At 53.2% G+C, this 26,892-nt stretch overlaps 1 protein-coding gene across 1 annotated transcript; it reads right to left on the bottom strand.

Annotated features, from left to right (window-relative positions):
* Window positions 1-12,713: 12,713 nt before the first annotated feature.
* On the bottom strand, window positions 12,714-18,136 carry LOC132221861 (RIMS-binding protein 3A-like). The gene has a single exon (XM_059676387.1). It carries the CDS (start codon window positions 18,120-18,122, stop codon window positions 13,155-13,157), a length of 4,968 nt encoding a protein of 1,655 aa, XP_059532370.1. The 5' UTR covers window positions 18,123-18,136; the 3' UTR covers window positions 12,714-13,154.
* Between the last annotated feature and the right edge of the window lie 8,756 nt (window positions 18,137-26,892).

Genomic DNA, 26,892 nt, shown 5'->3' with positions numbered 1-26,892 from the left:
CTGCAGAGGATTGAGTGATGTCCCATGTACTGAGGTCCATTCAATTCCTGGTCAGGGCACATACAAGAATCAACCAATGGATGCATAAACAAGTGGAACAACAAATGGATGTTTCTCTCTCTAAAAAAAAAAAAAATCAATTAAAATTTTAACATTATATGTAACAAATGGGTGCAAAATATTGACCTACAGGGAAACAAATGAAAATACATCAAAATATCTACAGAAGTTCTCTCTAGGGATTGGGATTTTTTTACACACATATTTTAGTGTGCTTTACTACAGCAGTAACATTTCTTCTTTAAATTAAATTTATTGGGGTAGCATTGGAAATAGTATATAATTTCAGGTGTACCTTATAATTTGACATCTGTGTACTCTATTGCATGCTTACCACCTGAAGTCTAATTTCTTTCCATTACCGTATATTTGACCCCCTCTACCCACTTTGCATTCCCCCCAAAAAAGTAACATTTCTAATTCTGCTAATATGAAATACCTTTTATATAAGTTATTGATTCTCCTCCCTCACAAACTCCCATCTGTCCTCTGAACAGTCTGACCTGTATATCTTTTTTTTTTTTAAACAGGCTTTATTGGTTTTTATTTTTTAAACAAATTTTTATTGATTGATTTTAGAGAGAGAGGAGGGAGAGAGAGAGAGGGAGAGAGAGAGAGAGAGAAACATCCATTTGTGGTTCCACTTATTTATGCATTCATTGGTTGATTCTTATATGTGCCCTGACCAGGGGCCAAAACTGCAACCTTGGATATCAGGATGGTGCTCAAACCAAATGAGCTACCTGTCCAGCACCTGATCCTCATCTTCACTTTCTTCTCTGGCATCAACATGTGTTTGTTCACATATTACAAAAAAGCTCTTACTGTTTTGAAATTACAAAATATGATACTATATAAACTGTAAGTCATTATACAACTTACACTAGATTTGCTTTTTCACCTAAGTACCTATCACAGACAGCTTTCTAGTTTGAGTCACATCCATAATTCATTCTTTTTAATAGCTGACTGATTCCAGAGTATGAGGGTTCCATAAACACTGTCCTTGTTTATGAATACCAGGTACTCAGGTTATTTACAGTTTGGTGCTATTAAAATTATCTTTAAGCCCCTGGATATATATCTTTATATACTCCTGCCTTTATGTATGCAAAATAGTTTACTCGAAGTAAAATCTGTGGGTTGGGTGATAGCTGGGCATTTTCCATTTTAATCGGTCCTGCCACATATAGTTCCCCAAGAATATGTAGCATTCATATGCTTCGAGGGAGTTTGTATTTTTCTTGCTTCTATAACGTTCCCAAACCTTCCAAGTTTTACATACTTAGTACATATTCCTTTTAAATTCAGAGGGAAAGTTCAAGAGGGAAGAAAAGATCTCTCGATCTCAGTGAGCTAGACTCACTACATCTTTCCTGGTTCCTGGGCAGCCTTATACAATCTCCCCACCTCCAGTGCCCCTCCAAGCCCATTTCCTGAGAAGCATTTGATAAAATCCAAGCCAGTTTACTCCCCTCTTCCAGTGCAATTTTATTTTATTTTATTTATTTTTTATGGTTTTTTTATAATTTATTATTTTATTTTTTAAAAATATTTTTATTGCTTTCAGAGAGGAAGGGAGAAAGAGAGATAGAAATATCAATGATGAGAGAGAATCATTGATCAGCTGCACACACACACACACACACACACACTGGGGATGGAGCCTGCAACTCAGGCATGTGCCCTGACTGAGAATAGAACTGTGACCTCCTGGTTCATAGGTCGGCCGGGCTGTGCAATTCGACATAAGCACTTAAAGTTCAAAAGTTGGTGAAAAGCCCTGGCCAGTGTGGCTTTCCGGCTGGAGCATCCTCCCGTACATCCTGAGAAAACTGAGGCTCAAGGTCGCACAGCAGAACTCCAACGGGAGTCCCTCTGACAAGAGCTCAGTGCAGCCTCTTAACACAGCACATCGCCTGAAGAAAAGACTCCCAACATGCGCGGTCCCTAGAGTGAAGGCTTTACCAATTGACCAGGCCCCCTCCCTGAGTACCTACCTCCTCGCTCTATGCCATCCCACAGCCCCGGACAGAGCTAAGCACCCTGAGCCCAAGAGGGGATGCACACGCTACTGAGTCAACAATTGCTGACACCGAAGGTGAAGCGGTGGGCACTAGGCTGGTGAGCAGCACAGCAGTGGCCCCTGGCCCCTGAAGGACCAGAGTCAAGGGAAGAGATGAGAGAACACTCACAGGGGGAATGGAGCTGGGCAGGGACAGGTGCAGGCTACTTCGTGGGGTCATGATGGGGGAACTGCTGCCCTGGTGTGTGGGGCCAAGGAAGGGGCTTTGCCACATTGTCCTTTTTTTAAAAATATATATTTTATTGATTTTTTTACAGAGAGGAAGGGAGAGAGATAGAGAGCCAGAAACATTGATAAGAGAGAAACATCCATCAGCCGCCTCCTGCACACCTCTCACTGGGAATGTGCCCGCAACCAAGGTACATGCCCTTGACCAGAATCGAGAATTGAACCTGGGACCTTTCAGTCCGCAGGCCGACGCTCTATCCACTGAGCCATCCGGGTTAGGGCTGCACATTGTTCTTTCTGCTGGGCATGCCGTTCTTCAGCATCAGCTCCTGGCATGGTGTTCTCCGCTTGCTCTTTCTTCCTATTTATTTAAATCTTTATTTAATTATTTAATTATTTATATACGTAACTCTTTAATGTTGAAAATATTACCTATGTCCCATTTTTCTCCCCATTGACCTCCTCCAGCCGGCCCCCACCCCCCTTCCCCAGGTCTTCCTCACCCTATTGTCTGTGTCTATGGGTTATGCATATATGCATACAAGTTCTTTGGTTGGTCACCTCCCACCCAGCCACCCTCCCCCGCCTTCCCTCTGAGATTCTGCACCCTGTTCCATGCTTCCCTGTCTCTGGATCCACTCCGTTCATCTGATTGCTCTTTCTAAAACAGCCGCCCTTCACTCTCTGTCATCCCTATCCCCCTCCCAGGCCTTGCACCATCCTTACTGATGTACTCTGTGCTTCCTTGCTCACCGTCTCACTCTCACTAGAAGGTGAGCTCTGTAAGAGCCAGGATCACCCGCTATTCACCATTCACCTCTCCAGCTGGAGTCTAGGACCGAGCCAGTCACCTACATTTTCTATTAATATATACATATTTTTTTTTATTGCTTTCAGAGAGGAAGGGAGAGGGAAAGAGAGATAGAAACGTCAATGATGCCGAAACCGGTTTGGCTCAGTGGACAGAGCGTCGGCCTGTGGACTGAAAGGTCCCAGGTTCGATTCCGGTCAAGGGCATGTACCTGGGTTGCGGGCATATCCCCAGTGGGAGATGTGCAGGAGGCAGCTGATCGATGTTTCTCTCTCATCGATGTTTCTAACTCTCTATCTCTCTCCCTTCCTCTCTGTAAAAAATCAATAAAATATATTTAAAAAAAAAAAAAGAAACGTCAATGATGAGAAAGAATCACTGATCAGCTCCCTCCTGCATGACCCACACTGGGGATCGAGCCTGCAACCTGGGCATGTACCCTGACCGGGAATCGAACCATGACTTCCTGGTTCATGGGCTAACACTCAACCACTGAGCCATGCTGGCTGGCTGGGCTGAGCACCTACATTTTGAATAGCAATTTGGTGCATGCATGAATTCGTAGGGGAGACCCGGAAGCCAAACTCAAGTGCAAGGCAGGGTAAGGCCAGGCAGGGGAGCAGCATGTGCAAGTTCCTGGAGGGATAAGGGCTTTCTGAGGCACCCAGATGAGGCTGGCAGGGCAGGTGCCGTGCACATGGGACCAGGGGATGTGATGAGAGCCCAGGGGATGGAGGGGCGGGCCACCGTCAGCCCAGGCCAGCAAGGAGTCCCTGGGGAGGACCTCAGTCCACCAGTAACCCAGGGAAGCTTCAGGGAAGCCAGCCCCTGGTGGCAGCACTGGCAGCAGGCAGACAGGTGAAGAAGGGTGAGTGTTTTACTGTTAAGTCACCCAAGACATTCTGTTAAATGGAAGAAGCACAATGCAGAACATTACGATGTAATTCATTTATGGTGTTTTGAAATTATATTTCTGTTTCCATTCCTCTATCTGCTTATATATCCCTATAAAAAGCTGGGACAGAGCCTTGGCCACTGTGGCTCAGTGGGCTGGAGCATCATCCCATACACTGAAGAATCTTCAGGTTCAGTTCCCAGTTGCGGCACATACCTGGATTGCTGGTTTGGTCCCTGGTTGGGTGCATGTGAAAGGCAACTGATTGATGTTTCTCTCTCTCTCTCTCTCTCTCTCTCTCTCTCTCTCTCTCTCTCTCTCTCTCTCTCCCCCCCTTGCCATTCTCTTAAATCAATAAACTTATCCTGGGGTAAGGATTAAAATAAATAAATAGATAGATCAGTGGTTCTCAACCTTCTGGCCCTTTCAAAACAGTCCCTCAGGTTGTGACCCAACCATAAAATTATTTTTGTTGCGCCCTAACCGGTTTGGCTCAGTGGATAGAGCGTCAGCCTGCGGATTCAAGGGTCCCAGGTTCAATTCCGGTCAAGGGCATGTACCTTGGTTACTGGCACATCCCCAGTAGGGAGTGTGCAGGAGGCAGCTGATCGATGTTTCTCTCTCATCGATGTTTCTAACTCTCTATCCTTCTCCCTTCCTCTCTGTAAAAAATCAATAAAATATATTTTTTAAAAATTATTTTCGTTGCTACTTCATAACTGTAATGTTGCTACTGTTATGAATTGTCATGTAAACATCTGATATGCAGGATGGTCTTAGGCAACCCCTGTGAAAGGGTCGTTCGACCGCCAAAGGGGTTGCAACCCATAGGTTGAGAACCGCTGAGATAGATGCTTAATAGATGGATGGATGGATCTTGGCTATGCCACTGATCAGTCAGCTGACCCAGAACTGACCTCTGTCAGCCTTAGTTTTCCCACCCGCAAAATGGGGCTGACAGCCATATCTGCAGGCCCCTCCTCGTTTCTGTTTGGGGGACAGGATCATGGGGCATGGAGAAGCTCTTGGTGGCTCTGCTTCTCTAGTAAGAGGGTGAGAGTGGCCTCTGTGCAGCCTCGTATTTTCCAGATTCCAGCTTTCCAGTTTTCTTCCTGCGGCGATGGGGGAGGAGGCCAGCTCTCTCACGGCCAGGACACCAGGAAGCCCCTGGGCTGGGAACGAAGCCTCTGGCCACAGTCACGAGGGAGGCTGAGCCCAGCGGCCCTTATCTGGCCTGACCTTGTGGAGGCTGACCACTCCCTCTTTCTGGAAAATGTGACCCCCTGTCCTTTCTGAGGCCTCTTTCTCCTTAAATCCGCATGGTCCTGGGTGGGGCCTCAGTACCCAATTCAACCCCTTGGTGCACCACCCTGGGGTGCTTTCCCTGGCCCCAGCCCAGGGCCACCTTCCAGATGCCTCCCTTGGAGACCCTGAGGCATCTCTGACTCAGCAGATCTGTGCCTGCCTGGCGGCCCCTCTCCACCCAGTGAAGCTTCACAGAGCACCGGGTTGCCCAAGTCCTAACTGCTGGCCACTCCCAAACTTCCCACCCTCCCCCTACCAGCTCTCCCAATTCAAATTCCTGACTCTCCCTCCCTCTGGCCTCCTCCCTAGACCCGGGCCCTGCCCCCAGGCTGGGGCAGGAATCCTTCAGATAAGGACTAGGGGCAAAGGGACACACCTGGGTTCCAACCCGGCGCTGCCACCAACTTGGCTGAACGACCAACCGTGAATAACCTCCCCTCTCTGAGTTTCTCCATCTGTACAAGGGGGAGATAATTACACCACCTGGGTTGGGTTGCCGTGGGCAGTACGTGAGCGAAGGCACATGCTGAGGGCTTGCAAAGGCCAGTTCCCTGTGTGAAATGCAGCCACCTAGAGAGCCCCGGGCCAACCCTTTCTTGGGCGTCTGGGTCACAAGCCAGTTGGTGCCTTTCCTAAATTAGGAAAAAAATGTGCTGGGGTGCAAACCCCAAGGCCTGCTCACACATGGTCCACACCAGCTCCGGAGGCGCATGGAGGGTAAAAGAACCAGTGGGTTGGGGGAGGCAAGGGAATAAATGAGTAATTCCTAGGCGCAGGGATTATGCCTGGAGGCTGTCCATGCACATGGGAGGGGTAGCTAATCCAGTAAGGGTGACCTGATTAGGGAAGGCTGCCAAGATAGAAGGAGAGCCCTTTTGAACACACCTTGGAGTGAACTGGCTGAAGGGGCAGGGCAGCCAGAAGGCAAATTTTTGGGAAAAAGAAACCAGGAAGTGGGTGATCCAGGATTTAGATCCAGCCCCACCCCACTTAGGCTGAGCCGAGGCTCCGGCCAAGCCCCCAGAAGGGCAACCTCTAGCTCAGTGGTTCTCAACCTTCCTAATGCCGCGACCCTTTGATACAGTTCCTCATGTTGTGGTGACCCCCAACCATAAAATTATTTTCGTTGCTACTTCATAACTGTAATTTTGCTACTGTTATGAATTGTAATGTAAATATCTGATATGCAGGATGTATTTAGGCGACCCCTGTGAAAGGGTCGTTCGACCCCCAAAGGGGTCGCGACCCATAGGTTGAGAACCGCTGCTCTAGCCAATGACCCTAACCAAGGGGCTTTGGCCAATGGGGTTCCCCAAGCTAAAGTCAATGTCCTGACCTGGCCAGGATGGTTCAGTGGTTGAATCAACCTATGAACCAGGAGACCATGGTTCGATTCCTGGTCAGGGCACATGCCTGGGTTGCGGGCTCAATCCCCAGTGTGGGCTGTGCAGGGGCAGCCGATCAATGATCCTCTCTCTCATTATTGACATTGCTCTCTCTCTCTCTTCCTCTTTGAATCAATAACATTTTGTTAAAAAAAAATTTGATGTCCTAGAGATTCAGGTGGGCATAGCCAGTCAGGTGGTCAGTTACTGAAGGACTTAAAGGGGGTTTTGCCTGGGGGTTCAGGGCACAGCAGAGTATACACACCTATAGCTGGGTATCAGAGGCAGGGACTTTAAGGGAAGGGACCTCCAAATACAGGGCATTCCAGTCCAGAACAGATCTCACTCACCACCAGGATCAGGGATACACAGGACTAAGCCCAGAGGCTGGCTGGGCCTGTGGGGCCACTGGGGTGTAAGTGAAGCCACCATGGCCCCAGGCACCCTCAGTGCCCAGGTTCCTAGAGTCGGCTCCACCTGGAATTACGTTTGGTTTTACAAGCCCAGGGTTGGCGCCGTGTGTTCTGCCTTGGGTGGAACCCCTGACTTCCCACACCCTTCCGCCCAGCCTTCAAATCCGACCTCCATGGGGCTGAGACAGGGAGAAGAAGTGGGATCAAAAGGTGGAATCTGAGCTTTTTACTTATTTATTTATTATTATTATTATTTTTTTAATATATTTTATTGATTTTTTACAGAGAGGAAGGGAGAGAGATAGAGAGTTAGAAACATCGATGGGAGAGAAACATCGATCAGCCGCTTCCTGCACATCTCCCACTGGGGATGTGGCCGCAACCCAGGTACATGCCCTTGACCGGAATCGAACCTGGGACCCCTCGGTCCGCAGGCCAACGCTCTATCCACTGAGCCAAACCGGTTTCGGCTATTTATTATTTTTTAAAATATATTTTTATTGATTTCAGAGAGGCAGGGAGAGGGAGAGAGAAATAGAAACATCAATGATGAGAGAGAACCATTGATTGGCTGCCTCCTGCACGCCCCACACAGGGGATCAAGCCCACAACCCAGGCATGTGCCCCAACCCGGAACCAAACCATGACCTCCTGGTTCATAGGTCCACGCTCAACCACTGAGCCACGCCGGCCGGGCCTGAGCTTTTTATTCATTGTCTCTCATGGTGTGTTCTTGAGAACACATGTCATATAAGGACTGATACTGATCAGTTACCCTTACATTTTGAAAAATGCACATTGGGCCGAAACCGGTTTGGCTCAGTGGATAGAGCATCGGCCTGCAGACTGAAAGGTCCCAGATTCGATTCCGGTCAAGGGCATGTACATGGGTTGCGGGCACATCCCCAGTGGGGAGTGTGCAGGAGGCAGCTGGTCGATGTTTCTCTCTCATCGATGTTTCTAACTCTCTATCTCTCTCCTTTCCTCTCTGTAAAAACTCAATAAAATATATTTTTAAAAAAAATGCACATTGGCAGAGGTAGAGGGGGATGGATGGGCTGGTCCCGGGGGGCTCTGCAAGAGGGGGGGTCCCACAGCAGGTGGGCCATGGGAAAGGCAAAAAGGAGCCACTTCTGGGGCAGCGACTCAGTGTCCTGGTTTGTGAAACCTGATAACGCATCCAACCTGTGGGGAGTGAGAACAGGAAACGATGAGAAAAGCCTGAAAGCCTCTCCTCTGTTGAGGGAGGGCTGGCGAGGTACTGCGACCTGCCCTGACCAGAGGCCCCTGGGCAGCGGTGGACAGTGCCAGGTCGGGCTCAGTGACCCTCGCTCCCGAACGCTCCAGACTCATCAGGCACGGCCTCTTTCACCACTCTGCAGGCTCCTCTGCCCTCTGGCCAGCTGGGTTTGCCATCCCCCTTTCTCCTCCTGGGCAGGCCTGGACAGGCTTGGGCCTCCAGGTCATCTGTCAGTCGGGGAGGGGCCCAGTGCAGGCCATGACCAGGCATTCACTCCTTCCCAGCCCGCCCACCTCACTAGACCTGCATGGCCTCCCCTTGCCCCTGATCAAAGCCTTCAGGCTCTCAAGGCCCTTGGGGGAGGCCGACTAGACCCAGAACCATCTGCCCCTGCCCCAGACTCCCACCATCGGTGCCCTCACCAGCTTTCTTCGTCTTCCTTTGGGTCCTGACCCTGCGCCAAGTGCTCTGCACACAGAATCTGCTCAAAATACCTCCCTCCCCGCCACAGGTGAGGAAACTGAGGCTCAGGGAGGCCTCCTAACTTTCTACTGGCAGGCTGGGTTCCAGAGCCCAGTTGCTCTACCACTCAGCGGTCCTGCCTTCCTCAGCCCACCTGGCCTTGTGCTTCTTGATTCACTCACTAAAACTTCCCACGGCCGCAGGGAAACTTGGATTTGCAGGAGTGGGGCTGCAAGAAAAATGAAAGGGGAGGACTTCCTATGGCTGGGCATAGATTGGCCAGGCCTGACCCTGGTCCTGGATCCTCTGGAAGAATGTCCCTTATGGGCCCGTGTTGCGGGGAGGTTCCCCAGGGTGCTCTGGGGAGAGAACAGGGCTGGGAGGGGCCTGAATCCTAGGCTTGCAGGGTCAGAGCCATTTCCAGCTCACCTTGACAGAGTGCTCAAGGCCCAGAGCAGGCAGGTGTGGGCCCAGGTGCAGTCCCTAGAGAGCCACCCTCGGTGTGCCTAGGCTGCCCCCTAGTGGCAGCATGCGGAAGCTCCTGAGGACTTTGAAACCCTTGGGGTGGACACCTGTCCTCAATCCATTTCTCTCTTCCCGTGCCTCTGCTCCCTGGGTTTTCCCAAATGTGCAATCACTCATTTTCACACTCGCAGGGCGTTTACTTCTGCTATTCCCACCGCTAGGATGCCCTCCTCCCTACCTGCCCCAGTGCCCATGGTCAGAATTACCAACGTCTTCCTCTGCTTTGCAGGGTTCGTGTCTTATTCTATCCCAGTGGGTGGAGCAGCCCATGCATGGTGTGAATGCCGGGGGCACAGATCAGTGTCTGGGCCCAGCACAGGGGCCACATACAAGGGATGGTCAAAAACTACTTGTTCCTTCTTCCAGCCCTTACTTAATCTATTTATACAAGAGAACATTTGTTTGGAAAATAAATGGGCTTAGCAAACAAGTTACAGAGGTAAAGGAAGGGCCCGGGGAGCTTGGGAGTGAAGTCAGTACGCACTTATTGAGGACCTGCTACATGCTGGGCGATGAACAAGCCAAAGAAGTCTCTCCCTTTGGGGGCCTCACATTCTGATGAGGGAATGGCTGCGGGGTGGACACAGAAATAGAAAATACCAGGTGTGGCTGAGGACTATGGAGAAAAATAAAGCAGGTGGGGACTGGACAGAGGGGTGGAGGTGCCACTGTACAGCCTAGACCTGGACGGTCCTGCAGCTGTTGGGAAAAAAGGAGAGTGATCTTGGCCGATGGTCAGGGAAGGATGCAAAGTTAAAAAATGATGGAATAATGGGGCTGGCATAATTCATGTTGGGTTGCATTTGTGGTTCTCATGGAATTCGTTATTGCATTTGATTTTAAAAGTGTGCGGATTGCCGAAACCGGTTTGGCTCAGTGGATAGAGTGTCGGCCTGTGGACTGAAAGGTCCTAGGTTCGATTCCGGTCAAGGGCATGTACCTGGGTTGCGGGCACATCCCCAGTGGGAGATGTGCAGGAGGCGGCTGATCGATGTTTCTCTCTCATCGATGTTTCTAACTCTCTATCTCTCTCCCTTCCTCTCTGTAAAAAATCGATAAAATATATATATAAAAAAAAGTGTGCGGATTAAAGCTTCTATTCTCTAAACTTCTGTTGCTCTTCCAGTGCGTGGGAATCACATTTGTCTCCAGCCCTCAGCCTGGGGCACCAGGATCTCCAGCTCAGGAGGGCTGGGCTGTCCGCTCCAGCAGGAGCAGCTGTCTCATTTGTCATCATCCTCAGGTTCCATTCTGGGTTGTGAGCTCCCAGGGATCTGATCGTTTGAAACCCTGTGAAAGCTGAGAAGAGATCCTTGTGTGCCCATGTTCATAGCAGCACTATTCACAGTAGCCAAAAAAAGTCAAAATAACCCAAGTGTCCACTGATGGATGAATGGGTAAACATCACTTAGTACACCCATACAAAGGAATATTATGGAGCCTTAAAAAGACGTGAAATTCTGGCTGGCCAGCATGGCTCAGTGGTTGAGTGTTGACCTATGAACCAGGAGGTCACGGTTGGATTCCTGGTCAGGGCACATGCCTGTATTGCAGGCTCAATCCCCAGTGTGCAGAAGGCAACCGATCGATGATTCTCTCGCATCATTGATGTTTCTCTCTCTCTCACCCTCTCCCTTCTCTGAAATTAATAAAAATGTTTTAAAAATAAATAAAATTCTGATATGTGCTCCAACGTGGATGAAACTTGAGGACATCATGCTAAGTGACATAAGCCAAACATAAAAAGACAAGTTTACTACACCCAGTCCACTTACATGAGGTCCCTAGAGTAGTCAAATTCATAGAGATAGAAAATAGATTAAAAGTTATCAGGGGCTGAGGAGAGAAGGGAATGGGTTGCTGTGGCTTAATGGGTACAGAGTTTCAGCTTTACAGGGTGAAAAGAATTCTGGAGATTGCTTGCACAACAATGTCAATTACTGAATTGCTCACAGAATTGGTTCAGATGGTAAATTTTATGTTATGTGTATGTTATCACAATTTTTTTAAAAAACTGTGAGCTGGTCTGCGTTGCCTCCCTAGGCTATTTGAGCCTACTTTTTCACTGAAAAAAATGGGTGTTTGTAAACCTGAGGGGATGATCATGGCCCTCAGTGGATGAGGCAAAGTGTTTCCTCCCCAGGCCCAGCCCCCAGCACTCTGCTCACCAGGGTGAGTGCGTGTGTGCACATCACAGCTGCCTCCTTGGTTCCGGTGTTTGAGGACGAGGCAGCAGTAAGTGTGTCGCGTTGAGACAGCCCCGGGCCTGCCTCTTACCTGTTCCCGCCTTCAGCCCGGGGACAGCATGGAGGAACCTTCTGAACCCCATTCACCAACTCCCCGAAGAACCTGCCAGGGGCTCCAAACCTCCTGCCCAGGAATGCTTCCAGCAATTTCCTCCTGCACTTGGGGGAGGCAGTGCCCTTCCTCTGACAGCACAGTTGGACTTAGGGGAACAAAGGGACAGCGGGACAGAAGCAGAGGATGAAGACCACCCCTCGTCTCCGATCTCCTTGAGGGGGAGCCCCAGAAGACCCTGGTGGGAAGCGGTTCTGGAACGGTGGGACCTGAGGGGAACCCCTGAGCCTCAGCAGCTCTTGGTAAAATGGAGTAAATGTGGACATGCTCTCTCGGGGAGGCTCCCAGGGAAGCAGCTGGAAGACTCTGACCCCGCCCTCCACAAAGGGTCACAGTGCCCCTGGGCAGAGACACCTTTGAGAAAGGTGGGCTGTGCTAAGCTTTGGGGGCCCTGCTTCTTAGCCCTGACTCTTGGCTGGCCTCTTGGCGACCCTGCCAGTAAGCAGACCCTGAGCTGTCCCCCCTACAGATCAAGGGAGTGCCCTCCCTCCCTGCCCAGCTGGGAAAACACGTGTAGCCCTTTCGGGCCCCCTGGACAGAACAGAGGGAGGAGAAGCAGTGTGTGTTCCCTTGGTTGTGCTTTCACTTCTATTTCTTTAAAATATATATATATTTTTTATTGATTTCAGAGAGGAAGGGAGAGGGAGAGAGAGAGAGAGAAACATCAATGATGAGAGAGAATCATTGATCGGCTGCCTCCTGCATGCCCCACACTGGGGATCAAGCCCACAAGCCAGGCATGTGCCCTGACCGGGAATTGAACCGTGACCTCCTGGTTCATAGATCGATGCTCAACCACTGAGCCACGCCAGCCGGGCTTCCTTTCTCTTCTAAATTATTCTTTTTTTGGCCCTGGCCCGATAGCTCAGTTGGTTAGAGTGTCGTCCTGATATGCCAAGATTGAGGGTTCAATCAACCAATGAATGCATGAATGGGTGGAGCAACAAATCGATGTCTCTCTCTCTCTCTTTCTCTCTCTCTCTCTCTCTTTGAAATCAGTAAAATAAAATATTCTTTTTATTATTTTCTATTTTAATGTGGGGTTGAACATAAGACAGAAAACTAACATTCTGGTCACTTTTTTTAAGAGGCAAGCTTTCCTTGAGACTTTCATACATAACCATGGATGGATAACATTCACCTCTTAAAGAAAACGCTGAGTAAACACAGAAAGGCCCTTCTCCAAATGCCTGTCGTCGTTACTGACAACTCCAAACCAGCCTGTCACACTCTAGGGGCTGCTTGTCCTGTTTTCTTTTGGGAACATCTGAGTTCAGACGGAAGCCCTGCTGCTGTCAGAGGCTGCGGATGCGGAAGGCTGCCATCGGCTTCACACAGTGGTGCTCTTGGAGGTGAGGAGGGGTGCTGGCGAAGGGTCTGTGTGCTTGCTTCTCCTCTGGCGGGGCGTGGGCAGCCAGAGGCCACTACCCCCTCTGATAGCCTTGCTCACTCATCATGGAGGGACATGTAATCCAGCAGGTGGGCTGGGACAAGACCTCTGTGGCCGCCCGACTCCCCATAATAGAATCCCCTGTCATCCACAGGCCCGTAGACTGTAACCAGGTCCCCAGCCTTCAGTGACAGCTTGCCCTTCACCTGGCCCCCTGCCCACCCGTCCTTGGGGTCATAGTCCAGAGCTGCCATCATGGTCATTCGAGTGCACAGTGGAGGTGCCCTGGGGTTCCCTTGGGGCAGGGGAAAGGAGTCCTGGGGGATGGTGAGCCCCTCAACTTCATCTAGGTGGGCCACAGAGGGCAGGTGCCCTTGCACTGGCAAATGCCACCTGCTATCAGTCCTCTCCAGACCGTCCTCCACCTCAGCCACCAGATGCCCAGGGATGTTGCCCACTTGACCGTTGCATTCCCCGCGGTAGAAGCCGTGGGAGTCCCGAGAGCCCCACACTCTCAGCAGCTGCCCTTTCTGGAAGGCCACCTCCTCCTCTGCAGCCTCGGGGTTGGCAGACATCACCAGGGGCTCATAATCAAAGAGCGCCACAAAGACCCTGACCCCGGTGTCCTGGTCCGCCTCCAGCTGTGGGGGGCCTCCCCCGGACGCCGTAAGGACTTTGCTGGATGCAGCTGGACAGGGAGCAGAGCTGGGCTCGTGGAGCTGGCTCTCTCTCTTGCCCCACAGAGCCTGACCTCGCCTGCTCTGCGCCCTAAGCTCCCTTCTCTGCTCTTGCTTCTCTGTGACCCACGGGCCGAAGCACGCTGCCTCCTCCTCCTGCTGCAAAATGTCATGGAAGTCAGACATATGTTGTTGGCGGGTGCCTATCTGGGGAGGTGTGAACACTTGGGCGTCTTGCTTTTGCCTAAGGACCTTCTTGAGGGCAGCCTTTTCCTGACAGGCTTCTTTCCTGGATGCAAACTCGGGAGACAGACGGAGGACTCCCAGAGCAGGGCTTTGGCTGGTGTCCATGTGCCAGTCACGGTCTTCCTCCCCCTGAGATTGGCCACGGTGCAGAGGTGGCCTGTGGTTCCGAGGACTTTTCTGAAAGAGTAGGTCTTTTCTGCAGACCTCCCAGGCCTCCGCAGGCCCCTGGGTTTGGCTGCCAGCCCCTGCACTGGGACATTCTCCTTCTGGACTCAGGTTGGGCATTGGGGAGTGCATCCTCGGGGGTTCTTCAGGGAAGGCTTCTAGGGACCCCCCACAGCTCCTGGGGATGTGGGAACTAGCCTTGGCACTCGGTGGAGCCAGCGCCAGCCTCTGAGGGCAGACGGGGAAGGTGATTCTGCACGGGGACTGGTCACCAGGGGTGTAAGTAAAGGGAGAGGTCTCTGGCAATCGGTTACAGTTCAGACAGTCCTGGGGGATCTGGGCCGGCACCGAATCCAGTGACTCGCCACAAAGCGAAATGGTTCTCACCGAGACCTTCTGGCACATCAGGGGCAGCTGGAGCCGGGACAACTCCAACAGGGTGCTGCCAGCGGTGGCATCGGTGACCTCGGCAACCTTGAGCCCATCGGCATACACGGCATAGCCAGTGACCCGGACTCCATTGGAGAACCCGGCCAAGTCGATTGTGACTGGGAGCCAGCTGACCACCAGGAGGCCTGGTAAGGTGTGATGCTCTACCAGCACGTCCAGTGGAGGGTCCGGGGGTCCTGCCAAGGGCGTGTCAAAGGTGAGAGTGGAGGACATGGTTTCCCAGCGCACCTGCATGGAGTCCCACGGCAGCTGCACCTCTACCTGCACCTGGTACCGGGTGCTGGGATGCAGGTTGTGGAAGGTGTAGCTGCTCACACCTGCTGGGGTCAGGGCATGCTTCTGGTCATTGAGATACACGATGTGTGGGCGGCAGCAGCTGCTGTACACCCAGACGATCTTGGCCGATGTGGCCACAACGTTCTGCAGGCGTAGTTGTTTGGGGGCTACACAAGGGACCCCTTTGGGCCCTAGAAGGGGTCTGGAGAAGCCCTGCTCCTCCACACTCTGCAGTGAGCCCAGCCAGCCATCTTCCATCTTGGCATCTGAGGTCTCTATGGCCACTTCTGTCTTGGAGGCCGCTCTCACCATCTGGCACGTCTCCCTGTCCACAGCCCCCTGAGCTTCCCCAGGCAATAAGCTGTGACTAATGTCTTCCTTTGAAGTTTTGCCCTGTCCGGCTGGGAGCTGAGTGGGGCCAGGGTCCGAGGACTCTGGGGGCAGGCAGTCAAGGATGTCATTATCTGGAATCTGCACCACCAGGTTGGAGGGCACCAGGCCCCGCCGGCCATCCTCAAGCTCCCCTTCATAGAAGCCATCCTCATCCATCTCACCAAAGATATATACATACTCGCCAGCCGTGAGGGGCAGCTCACTCTCGGGGTGCTCATTGGGCCCCTCAAATGGGTTGTAGCTATATCGAACCAGAAAGATTTTGAGCTTGGGGGCAGCGGGGGCCTCTGAGTCCCCCACTTCCAGGGTCAAGGACGCACTGTCAGGATCCAGATCCTCCACCTCACTGGCCGTGTCCATGTCCAGAGTAAGGCAAGAGGGCACGGTGGCCCACACAGATTCCACCTCAGAGGAGGAGTTGGACTGGGAACTGGTTTTCTTGGCCTGGGGTCTGCAGTCCAGAGGCTGGCTGGCTGGGACTCTGTCTGGCCCCTGAGGGGCACTGGCTGGCTCCCCGAGGGCAAGTGGGCTCTCTAGCAGAGAGGCGTCCTCCTGCTGTTCGTCTCTGCTGGACTGTGGAGATGCCTGGTCTTCAGGCGCTGGCTGGAACCGGGTCCTTCTGTTCTTCCTGCCTTGGGAATCCGGGGCTTGGGAGGTCTCCGGGGGTTGCTGGGGATGGTGACCAGGCTGGCACCGCAGCACCCCCATTTCCTCCCGGGCAGCCTCGAGATCACGCAATGCCTTCTGCAGGTCACGCTGCAGCTGTTGCTGCTTGTCCTGCTCGCTCGCCGCCTGCTGCAGCAGCTGCTCCACCAGCAAGCCGGTGGCGTCGCGCTCCTGGCACGCGCGGCCCAGCTGCTCGCGCACGTCGTTATTCTCGGCCGCCAGCTTCCGCGTCCAGTCGGCTTGTGCCTGCAGCCGCGCGTTCTCCTTGGCCAGCCAGGCGCCCTCGCAAAGCGCGGTCTGCAGCTGTGCCTCCGCCTCCTCGCCGCGCCGCCGAGCCGCCGCCGCCTGGGCCCCCAGCTCCTGGCACTCTTGCCTCTGCGCCGACAGCTCGCGCTCCAGCGCCTGCACCTGGCACCGCGCCCCCTCGCCGGGAGCGCTCCGGCCGCTCGGCTCCTCCCGGGCGCTGCGGGTGGCCTTCTGCAGCGTCAGCTGCCTCTGCAGGCGCAGCACCTCGCGCTGGGACTCACGCTGTAGCCGGTCCAAGTCGCTGACTTTGAGCCACTGGGCGCTGGCCGCGCCCCCATCAGCCTGAGGGGCGCTGCCGAGGCCCGAAGCGACATGCGCCTGCAGCAAGCGACACTCCTGCTGCAGCTCTTCTATCTGCTTGTCCTTAGCCAGCAACGCGCTCGCCTGCTCCGACAAGTCCCGGGCGCGCTGGCGGGCGAAGGCCTGGCACAGCTCCAGGCCCACGCGGCTCTCCCCAGGCACTGGCGCGCTCAGAGTCCGCAGGTTGGTTTCTTGCAGTTTGCGGGCCCGGTCCTCTAGGCGGCGGGCCAGGCCTGTTAGCTCTGCGTGCTTCACCTTGAGCCGCTTCACCTTCTCCTCCGCCTGGTCTGGGATGCCGGTGCGCCGCAGTTGCACGTTCTCGTCCAGCAGGTCAGAGCAGCGGCGCGCCAGCACCTGCAACGCCTCGGACAATTCCGAGTTCTGCTTCACAAGTTCTTGGTAATCCAGGCTCAGCGGCGAGTGGGCCAGGGCTTCGCAGGGCTGGCTCCTGGAGTCTTCTCCTGTCCAGTCGCTAGGACCCCTGGGCTGCGATGGTGGTAGTGGCGGTGACAGCGGCGGCGACGGTGGTGACAGCGGCGGCGTCGGCGGCGGGGGCGGACTCAGGAAGCCCAAGATGAAAGTGTCTGCCGAGGAAGCCCGCTCCTCGGATTCGGGGGCCTTGGGACGACCCAGAAGGCTGTCGAGCGAGTGGGAACGCGCTGGTGCCAAGGAATCGAGGGAGCCGGAGCGCGTGGGGAGCAGGTCGTCACGCGAGTTGGAGCACGCTGCGGGCACCATTTCGAGGGAGCGGGAGCGCACGCGAACGCCGGCGCTCAGGCCATCAAAGGATTCGAGTGGGACTTTGGGGGACTTTAGGGGGCGGTGAGAGTCGCTGGCGGTCTCGGGGTGCGGTTCTTCCGAAGAAGGCACCGCCTGGGGATCTGGGGTGCCGGGCAAAACTGGGTGCCAGCGGAAGTGCTCCAGGACGTACTTGAGGAAGAGCTGTCGCTCCACATCCAGCGCCGCCTGCAGGTGGCGGATGCGCGAGGCCTGCTCGCCGTCGGTCTCCCAGCGAAGTTGCGCCAGCACTTCCTGCAGGCGACAGCGACACTGCGCGGCGGCGGCGGCCTTCGGCGCCCCCGCGCGGCCACAGTAGCCGCGGTTCACCAGCTCCGCGGCCAGCTGGCGCTGCAGCTCCCGCGCCTGGCGAACAACGCCGTCGCGCTCGCGGTGCAGCAGCTGCTGCAACTGCCGCATCTCGGCCTCCTTCCAACGCAGCAGCTGCCGGATCTCGGCCTCGCGCTCCCTCAGCACCTTCTCCTGCAGCTGCCGCAGCTCCCGACAGCGCTGTGCCTCCCACTTGGAGCGCAGATGGTCAACCAGCTGCTGCCGCTCCCGCTCCTCTGCCTCCCGCAGCTGGCGCGCCTCGGCCGCGAAGCGCCGCCGCTCCGCCCTCCCGCGCGCTCGCTCCTCCTCCAGCTCGGCCCGCAGCTTCTCCAGCTCCCGCTTCTGCTCCTCCAGCACCGCTGCCGTCGGGCCCGGACTAGCCAGCTTCTTGGGTGTCGCGCGGCTGCCACCGGAAGGGTTAGGCGAGTCCTTGGTCATGGTGGCTGCTGTCCCGCCAGGTGCCTGGCGCCTCCTGTCCCCGGCCTCCGGTCGCCAACGGCTGCCGCCCCAGCCGGCCAACCGCCCCGCGCGCCCCTTCCGGCGTCCCCGGGGGTCTCCTCGCGCCCCTTCCGCCTCTGGGCGTGTTCTCTCACCCCCTGCTACGGGTGCACAAGCCCTCGCTCCTCTCCCAGCTGCCTAGGCCCGGGATGGGCTCTCGACACTCCTGCTCAACCCACCCCATGTCCTTCCCAGGATGCCCCGGGGGTCTCTCTGGCTCCAGGCTTTTCCTGTGCTTGGCACCATGACCCTTACGACTGACCCGGCCACTCTCCTAGGCACTGTACCATCCCTTTTAGGCCAACGGGCTGGTGGGAAGTCAGGCTGCTCTGCTGGGCCTGAGAAAAAGGCTCCGTGTGTGGGTCAAAATCACAGAGGCTGTGAGCCAACACCACCTGGCCTTGCCATGGATTTAGGTGGTTGAAAACCTGCAACAGGATATGCCCAAACTTGGGGGTGGGCCCTGGGCTCCCAGGTAGGGGAGGGTGCATCTGCTGCCTGCACCCGGACTGTGCCTACCCTTTCAAGGCCCCCTGTGGTGCTGAGCCCTTGCATGCATTATCTATTTAAACATCCTGTGCTCACAGATGGGAACTTTTTCTTAAACCCCTTTATTACAAAATATTTCTTTTCTTTTTTTTTTAATCCTCACCTGAGGATATTTTTTCCATTGACTTCTAGAAAGAGTGGAAGGGAGGAGAGGGGGAGAGAGAGAGAGAGAAACATCATGTGGTAAGAGAGGCGCGTGGATTGGTTGCCTCCTGCAGGCAATCCCTACCAGGGCTGGGGAACCTGCAGCCAAGGTACATGCCCTCGACCAGAATCGAACATGCAACCCTTCCGTCCAAAGGCTGGTGCTCTAACCATTGAGCCACTGGCCAAGGCAGGTGGGACCTTTTAAGCCCTGGGCATGGTGCCAGGTGAGACAGAAGAAGGCTTCTTCAAGGACCAAAGTCCTGACCTGCAAAATTCTGCTTCTAGAGCCCATGGGCACTCTAACTCTACCCACCCATTCTCAGGGTTGCCGCTTTGAGGACCCCCTCCCCAGTCTTGCTCCCAGGGGGAGTCACATTCTGCATCTGCAGAAGGAGGAGGGCCAAGTAGAACCAAGCGTGTTGTGCTGGCCAGTTCCAGAGGCGGGGTGGGAAGTGAGAGAATGAGGCTGCATGGGGGCCAGTCTGCCCTTTGGGTGGCCCAGGAGTGCCCGGGGCTGCCTGCTTCTAGAAAAAGGTAAAGCCAGGAGCCCCTATCGGCCCAGCTGGGTCCCTACACCACCTCCCTGGAAACGGCCAGATCAGAGAACTTCCCATGGTTCTCCCAGGGTGGTGTGGTTAGCTGCTTAAGGCTGGAGGACCTCTGGAGTCCAACAGGTGTTCAGCTTCTTGTGCCACTTTCATGTCCTCGTCTAGAAAATGGGGCAATAATGCGGCAGCTTTCTGGGCTCTGTGACCTCCCAGAGTTCCCTGACCCCTCTGAGCAGCCACTTCCTCTGTCTGTGAGGCTTCAAAAGTGCCCAGAACAGAGCAAAGCTCTGGTTAGCAACTCACTAGTTTTTATCCAAATCCCTTTTTGGCAGGTAAAGCCACCGAGGACGGCAAGGCAGGGGTCTGGCTGAGCCTGGGCAGGGCTGCCTGGTGGAAGCAGAGCAGGTACTCTCTGTGCTCCCTGGACTCACTCTGGATGCCTTAGGGCAGGTGGGAAGGGCAGGGACGGCCACTTTTGGACTGAGGAACCTTGGCTGGTTACGTCGCCTCTCCCAGCTCCCACATAACGTGGGTGTGGATAGCACCAGCCTTCCAGAGTTGGCGGGACACCGGGACTCTCTCAGCTGAGGGCTGGGTGTACAGTAGGAGCGGCACCAAAGTTGGGGTAAGTTCTTTTCTTCCCACTGGACCCTCACAAGCTCCATCCAGGAGTTTAAAGAACACCCGTGGCTCAAGGACCTCTGTTGTGCCCCCTGCCTGGGATGCCAACCATGCCTGATACTAAAATAACAAGCCCGGCTGGCGTGGCTCAGTGGTTGAGTGCCCACCTATGAACCAGGAGGTCACGGTTCGATTCCGGGTCAGAGCACATCCCCAGTGTGGGGCGTGCAGGAGGCAGCCGATCAATGATTCTCTCTCATCATTGATGTTTCTATCTCTCTCTCCCTCTCCCTTCCTCTCTGAAATCAATACAAATATATTTTTAAAAAATAACAACAATGTCCAGGCAGATCAAGGACCTGCTAGGTGTCATAGTGCTTGCCATACATTATTTTAAAACATTTTGAAAATATTTTTTTATTGATGGACTCTGGGGTGAGTCTCCGGGAACCCCAGGGTCACCAGGCAGCAGCTGCCCCTGCCGGCACCACCCAGGGCATGCCAGAGGTCTCTGAGGATGGCTGAGTGGATGAGCAGACCAGGGCTTCCCCGGTGCGGGCTTCTGCCACCCCCACACTCATCATGTTCTACAGTGACGATCCACTGAGCTGCCTGCCTCTGCATGGGCTCTGAGCTGGGGAGAACAGAGGCTGGCATGAGTTCACCATCTTGCTGCATTCTCTGGGTCTTGGCTTTCTTGCCTATGATGTGACAGGGTTGGGTTACCTGGGTGACTTTCAAACTGGATTTCTTAGGGCTCCAGGTTCCTGGGAAATAGCATAAGACTGTCAGGTGGGAGATGATATGCCAGGAGTTGGAGGGGAAACACTGTCCCTACAGCTTCAGTAATTTCCTTCAGATTCTAAGGAGGACTTTGGCTTAATAGTGTTTTTTTATTTTAATTTTTTCTCTATTATTTTTAATTATTTTTTTAAATTTTATATATATATACATATATATATATATATATATATATATATATATATATATATATATATATATAATTGATTTCAGAGAGGAAGGAAGAGGGAGAGAGAGATAGAAACATCAATGATGAGAGAGAATCATTGATCAGCTGCCTCCTGCATGCCCTCTATTGGGGATTGAGCCTGCAGCCCAGGCATGTGCCCTTGACCGGAATTGAACCAGGGATCCTTCTGTCTGCAGGCTGATGCTCTATCCACTGAGCAAACCAGCTAGGGCGAATTTTTTATGTTTATTTTGTTAATCCTCATCCGAGGATATTTTTCCATTGAGCTTTTATTTTTTTATTTTTTTTTTTAAATACATTTTATTGATTTTTTACAGAGAAGAAGGAAGAAGGATAGAGAGCCAGAAACATCGATGAGAGAGAAACATCGATCAGCTGCCTCCTGCACGCCCCCCACTGGGGATGTGCCCGCAACCAAGGTACATGCCCTTGACCGGAATCGAACCTGGGACCCTTCAGTCCGCAGGCCGACACTCTATCCACTGAGCCAAACCGGTTCTGGCTCCATTGAGCTTTTAGAGAGAGTGGTAGAGAGAGGGAAAAAACAGAGAGAAAAAAAATCAATGTAAGAGAAACACATAGATCAGTTGCTTCCTGCTCCTGTTGCCCCCACCAGGGCTCCTGGCTCGCATGGCCTTGATGAGGGCCATGGGCTCCATCCTGAGGACCCACAAAAAGGTTTTTGGGGTTTTTTAAATATATTTTTATTGATTTCAGAGAGGAAGGGAGAGAGAGAGAAAGATGGAAATATCAATGATGAGAGAAACATCAACTGGCCGCCTCCTGCATGCCCCCTATTAGGAATCGAGCTCTTGGTTCATAGGTCAACAGCAACCACTGAGCCATGCCACCGGCTGGGCACAGAAAAAGGTTTTAAGTTTCCTAACCTCTACAGCTACAGCAGCCCCAGTGTTCTACTCCACTTCCCTTATTTTTGGGTAAATGTGTTTTTTTGTCTGTTCTCTGAGGTGGCCTCAGCATCTGGAACAGTGCCGGGCACATGGTAGATGCTCAATAAATACATGACCAGCCCCAGCTGGTTTGGTTCAGTGGATAGAGCGTCGACCTGTGGACCGAAGGGTCCCGGGTTCGATTCCGGTCAAGGGCACACGCCCAGGTTGTGGGTTTGGTCCCCAGTAGGGGGCATGCAGGAGGCAGCCCATCAATGATTCTCTCTCATCATTGATGTTCTACCCTCTGTCCCTTTCCCTTCCTCTCTGAAATCAATAAAAATCTATATTAAATAAATAAACACATACATGACCAAAACAAGACAGAGGTGGACAGGCTAGACGTGACCTCTGTCCTCATGGGGTTTACAGTCTAAGGGAGGACACAGAAGTTAAACACCAATGTGGCAAAGGGGCGTGGGGAAGTCGGAGCTTGGGCAAGCGCTGTGAGTGAGGGGTGTGGTGCTCATGGGGAGAAGAAGCCCATCAGAGCAGGCTCCTGAGAAACTGAGGTAGGAGAGTGTGTGAGGTCTGCTCAGAGCGGAGATTTCGGGCAGAGGGACCTGCAAAGACCCTGCTGGCTGCCAGCACTGGCCCTCTCCCCTGCCCGCGCCGTCCAGGGCAGGCCCACACTCCTCTGGCATTGACTCTTTTTTAAAAAACATATTTTGTTGATTTTTTACAGAGAGGAAGGGAGAGGGATAGAGAGTTAGAAACATGGATGAGAGAGAAACATCTATCAGCTGCCTCCTGCACGCCCTCTACTGGGGATGTGCCTGCAACTAAGGAACATATCCTCGACTGGAATAGAACCTGGGATCCTTCAGTCTCCAGGCCGATGCTCTATCCACTGAGCCAAACCGGTCAGGGCATGGCATTGACTCTTCACGGTTCTGCCATGGTTCTCCTTTGCCTAAGGGGAAACTGGAGCTTGAAGAGGAAGGGCCACTTAGCAGGATCCCAATCAGGCCTGAGCACTCAGGGTCATGGGGAGGCCTGGCACTCCCACCCCTGCCCCTTCCTGGATGACGCTGGATATGGAGGAGGACCTTGCTGCTCTCTGCCTCCGCTTCCTGGGCCCTGCAGCCTGCTCTGGACCATCCGTGCCCTCTGGGGTAGGGAATGACACTGTGTGCCAGCTGTCAGCTCTCTGGCTGGGGCCCCTGGCCTGCTGGGCTGGCCTCTCGCCCTGGCAGCCCTGGCCTAGCTCCTCAGGCATGTGCCTCTGTGGGTGGCCAGCCTGCCCACTCCTATACTTTATAGGCCTTGTCCCTGTGTCCTTACTACAGCCAGGGAGGCTGGCACTGTCTTCTGCAGAGAAGAAAACTGCCCAGGGTCACACAAGGACTTGTGCCCAGGCCTGTGTGACCCAAGTCTGGGGTCTGAACTGGTGCCACAGAACCTGGCCCACGGGCTCTGGCAGCCGGAGTGTAAGTGTAATCCCCAATCCCTCGGACAAATGGCTACTCCTTCCCGAGGACCCCGCTGCTGTTGAGAGCATCACAGTTTCCCGGCTACCCAGGGTTGCCAGGACAGACGTAGCTTCCATCTTCTGCCATATCCACTTCTCTCCCCTCTGGACCTATTCCAATCACCCTCCTTTCTCTGCAGCCTGAAGCACGAGGCCTTGCCTACCTCCCACTATCATCAGTGGCAATATCTATCGTTTGTTCAGTCATTTACTTTACTATTTTAAAAAATATTTTTATTGATTTCAGAGAGGAAGGGAGAGGGAGAGAGAGATAGAAACATCATTGATGAGAGAGAATCATCGATCCTGCACGCCCTGACCGGGAATCGAACCGTGACCTCCTGGTTCCTAGGTTGACGTTCAACCACTGAGCCACGCCGGCCAGGCTGTCCAGTCATTTAGCCGTTGCTATGGGTCAGGGGGACAGTCCTTTATCAACTGTTTGTTGAGTGTCCAACCTGGTCAGGGTGGGGTGGGGCCAGGCATTGAGTTACTTTCTTCATTCTTCAAACACAGAGAACTTCCAATGGGCGTTTGCTGAAGGGAGGAAGGAATGAGGGAGCAAGGAAGATAGGTTAGAACAGAAGGAGGGAGAGAGGGAGAGAGGGAAGGGGGGAAGGAGAGGGGAGAGTAGGAGGGAAGGAGGGAGCCCGTGGGTCAGTTGAATCTCCCAGATCTTGGTTTACCACCCCCAGGCCAACTGCAGACTTGGGCTCCAGTCTCTGACCAGCTGGGTGAGGGAGGAAAAGGTGATTGGTCCCTTGAGCCTCAGTTTCTTCCTCTGTAAATGGGACTGATCACATTCTGAATTCAGAGGGCGGTCGGGGTAGTTGATCCTTGTGTGTTTGCACTCAGCCCAGCACACAGCAAGCTGTCAAGTTCCCCCAGTGAGCGTGGTAAGTTGAGTCCTTAAGAACAACTAGCGCTTGACAGATGGGTAAGGGGGTGTTAGGGGGAGGGAATGACAAAGGCATCACCGGCGAGGGAGCAGCATGCTCAGAGGCAGGGGTGCGGTGTGGCTAGAGCACGGCTCATGAGAGGGATGCAGGACATGGCGCTTTGGGCCAGCAGAGGGAGGACAGGACAGAGCCTGACCAATGTGGACCAGATGGGGGTCTACCTCCTGGAACCTCACTTCCACGCTGGGCGATGCCAGGCAAGCCACTTTCTCAGGGCCTCAGTTTCTTCATCTGGGAAATAGAATATCTTAGCATTGCTCTGTGGTGGGTGCAAATGTCCAGTGCCCAGTGGCAGGCACACAGTCAAACTTACCGAGGGTGAGTGCCCATGGCCAATTTCCTTTCTTTTTTTTCTCTCTTTATATATATATATTTTTTTGTTGATTTCAGAGGGGTAGGGAGAGGGAGAAAGAGAGAGAGATATCAATGATGAGAGAGAATCATAGATCATCGATCATCGATCGGCTGCCTCCTGCATGCCCCCCCCCCCCCACTGGGGATCAAGCCCACAACCCGGGCATGTGCCCTTGACCGGAATCGAACCTGGGACCCTTCAATCTGCAGGCCAATGCTCTATCCACTGAGCCAAACCAGACAGGGCTCTTTTTTTCTTTTTAAATATATTTTTATTGATTTTTACAGAGAAGAAGGGAGAGGGGTAGAGAGTTAGAAACAAGGATCAGTTGCCTTCTGCACGCCTCCTACTAGGGATCGAGCCCACAACCAAGGTCCATGCCCTTGACCAGAATTGAACCCTGGACCCTTCAGTCCACGGGTTGAGGCTCTATCCACTGAGTCAAACCGGTTAGGGCACCATTTCCTTCTTTTTTTTTTTTTTTTTTTTACAGAGAGGAATGGAGAGGGATAGAGAGTTAGAAACATCGATGAGAGAGAAACATCGATCAGCTGCCTCCTGCACACTCCCCACTGGGGATGTGCCCACAACTAAGGTACATGCCCTTGACCGGAATCGAACCCGGGACCCTTAAGTCCGCAGGCCGACGCTCTATCCACTGAGCCAAACCGGTCAGGGCCCATTTCCTTCTTTACAGAGGCACACTCTCTTTTCCCTGCAGTGTCTCTTGTCCTCTCTTGTGCTGGAAAACTTCTTCATCCCTGGCCCCTCCACCAGCCTGTCAGGCCCTTCCTCTGAGCCTACACAACTCATCAAGCCCTCGAACCTTCTGTCATTTTCTTTGGTGCTGCCAGACCCTTGAGGGAAGGTGCCACCTTTGTATCTCCTTCTCTGAACCTAGCTTGTGAGCACCTAGGACTCTGTGCTGGTTGGAGAAAGGAGCAGCATGTGGTAAGTTTGAGCAGGAGGGCCTGGAATCCCGAAAGAGGAGGAAGAAGCCACTTAAAAATGTTTCTTTTGCCAGGCCAGTGTGGCTCAGTGGCTGAGTGTCGACCTGTAAACCAGGATGTTACGTTTCAATTTCTGGTCAGGGCACATGCCTGGATTGTGGGCTCAATCCCCAGTGAGGGGTGTGCAGGAGGCAGCCGATCAATTATTCTCTCTCATCATTCATGTTTCTATCTCTCTCTCCCTCTTCCTTCCTCTCTGAAATCAATCAATAAATATATTTTAAAAATGTTTTTTGTCCTCACCAGAGGCTATGGTTGGGTTTTTTTTTATTGATTTTTTTTTTAGAGAGGGAGGAAGGGAAAGAGAGAGAGAGAGAGAGAGAGAGAGAGAGAGAGAAGCATGGATGTGAGAGTGGAACATGTATCAGTTGCTCCTGTATCTGCCCCAACCAGGGATAGAACCTGCAACCTACACATGTGTCCTGACTGGGAATCAAACCCGCAATCTCTGGTGCATGGGACAATGCTCCAACCAACTAAGCCACCCAGCCACGGCAGGGGCCACTTTTTTGTTGTTGCTGTTAATCCTCACCCAGGGATTTTTTTCCATTGAGTTTCAGAGAGAGTGGAAGGGAGGGAGAGAGACACACAGAGAGAAACACTGATGTGAGAGACACATCACATCGATTGGTTGCCTCCTACACGAGCCTGGACCAGAGTTAGGGATCAAACTTGCAAGAGCCTGCAACCAAGGTACATGCCTTTGAACATAATCAAACTTGGGACCTTTTAGTCTGTGGGCTGATGCCCTATTCACTGAGTGAAATTGGCTAGGGCTTTTTATTTTTATTTTTTTTTATAAATTTTATTGATTTTTTACAGACAGGAAGGGAGAGAGATAGAAACATCGATGAGAGAGAAACATCGATCAGCTGCCTCCTGCACATCTCCCACTGGGGATGTGCCCGCAACCCAGGCACGTGCCCCTGACCGGAATCGAACCTGGGACCTTTCAGTCCGCAGGCCGACGCTCTATCCACTGAGCCAAACCGGTTTCGGCTGGCTAGGGCTTTTTAAAAAAATTATCCTCACCTGAGAGGATATTTTTTCCATTGCTATTTATTTACTAGAAGCCTGGTGCACAGAATTCATGCACTCAGGGGTCCCTC

The sequence above is a fragment of the Myotis daubentonii genome, chromosome 19, assembly GCF_963259705.1.
Source record: "Myotis daubentonii chromosome 19, mMyoDau2.1, whole genome shotgun sequence".
NCBI lineage: Eukaryota > Metazoa > Chordata > Mammalia > Chiroptera > Vespertilionidae > Myotis > Myotis daubentonii.
This window is presented reverse-complemented; position numbering and strand designations above follow the sequence as displayed.

Excerpts from the sequence above, each read along its gene's own strand:
- LOC132221861 (XM_059676387.1), bottom strand. The coding sequence starts at position 18,122 with ATGACCAAGGACTCGCCTAACCCTTCCGGTGGCAGCCGCGCGACACCC.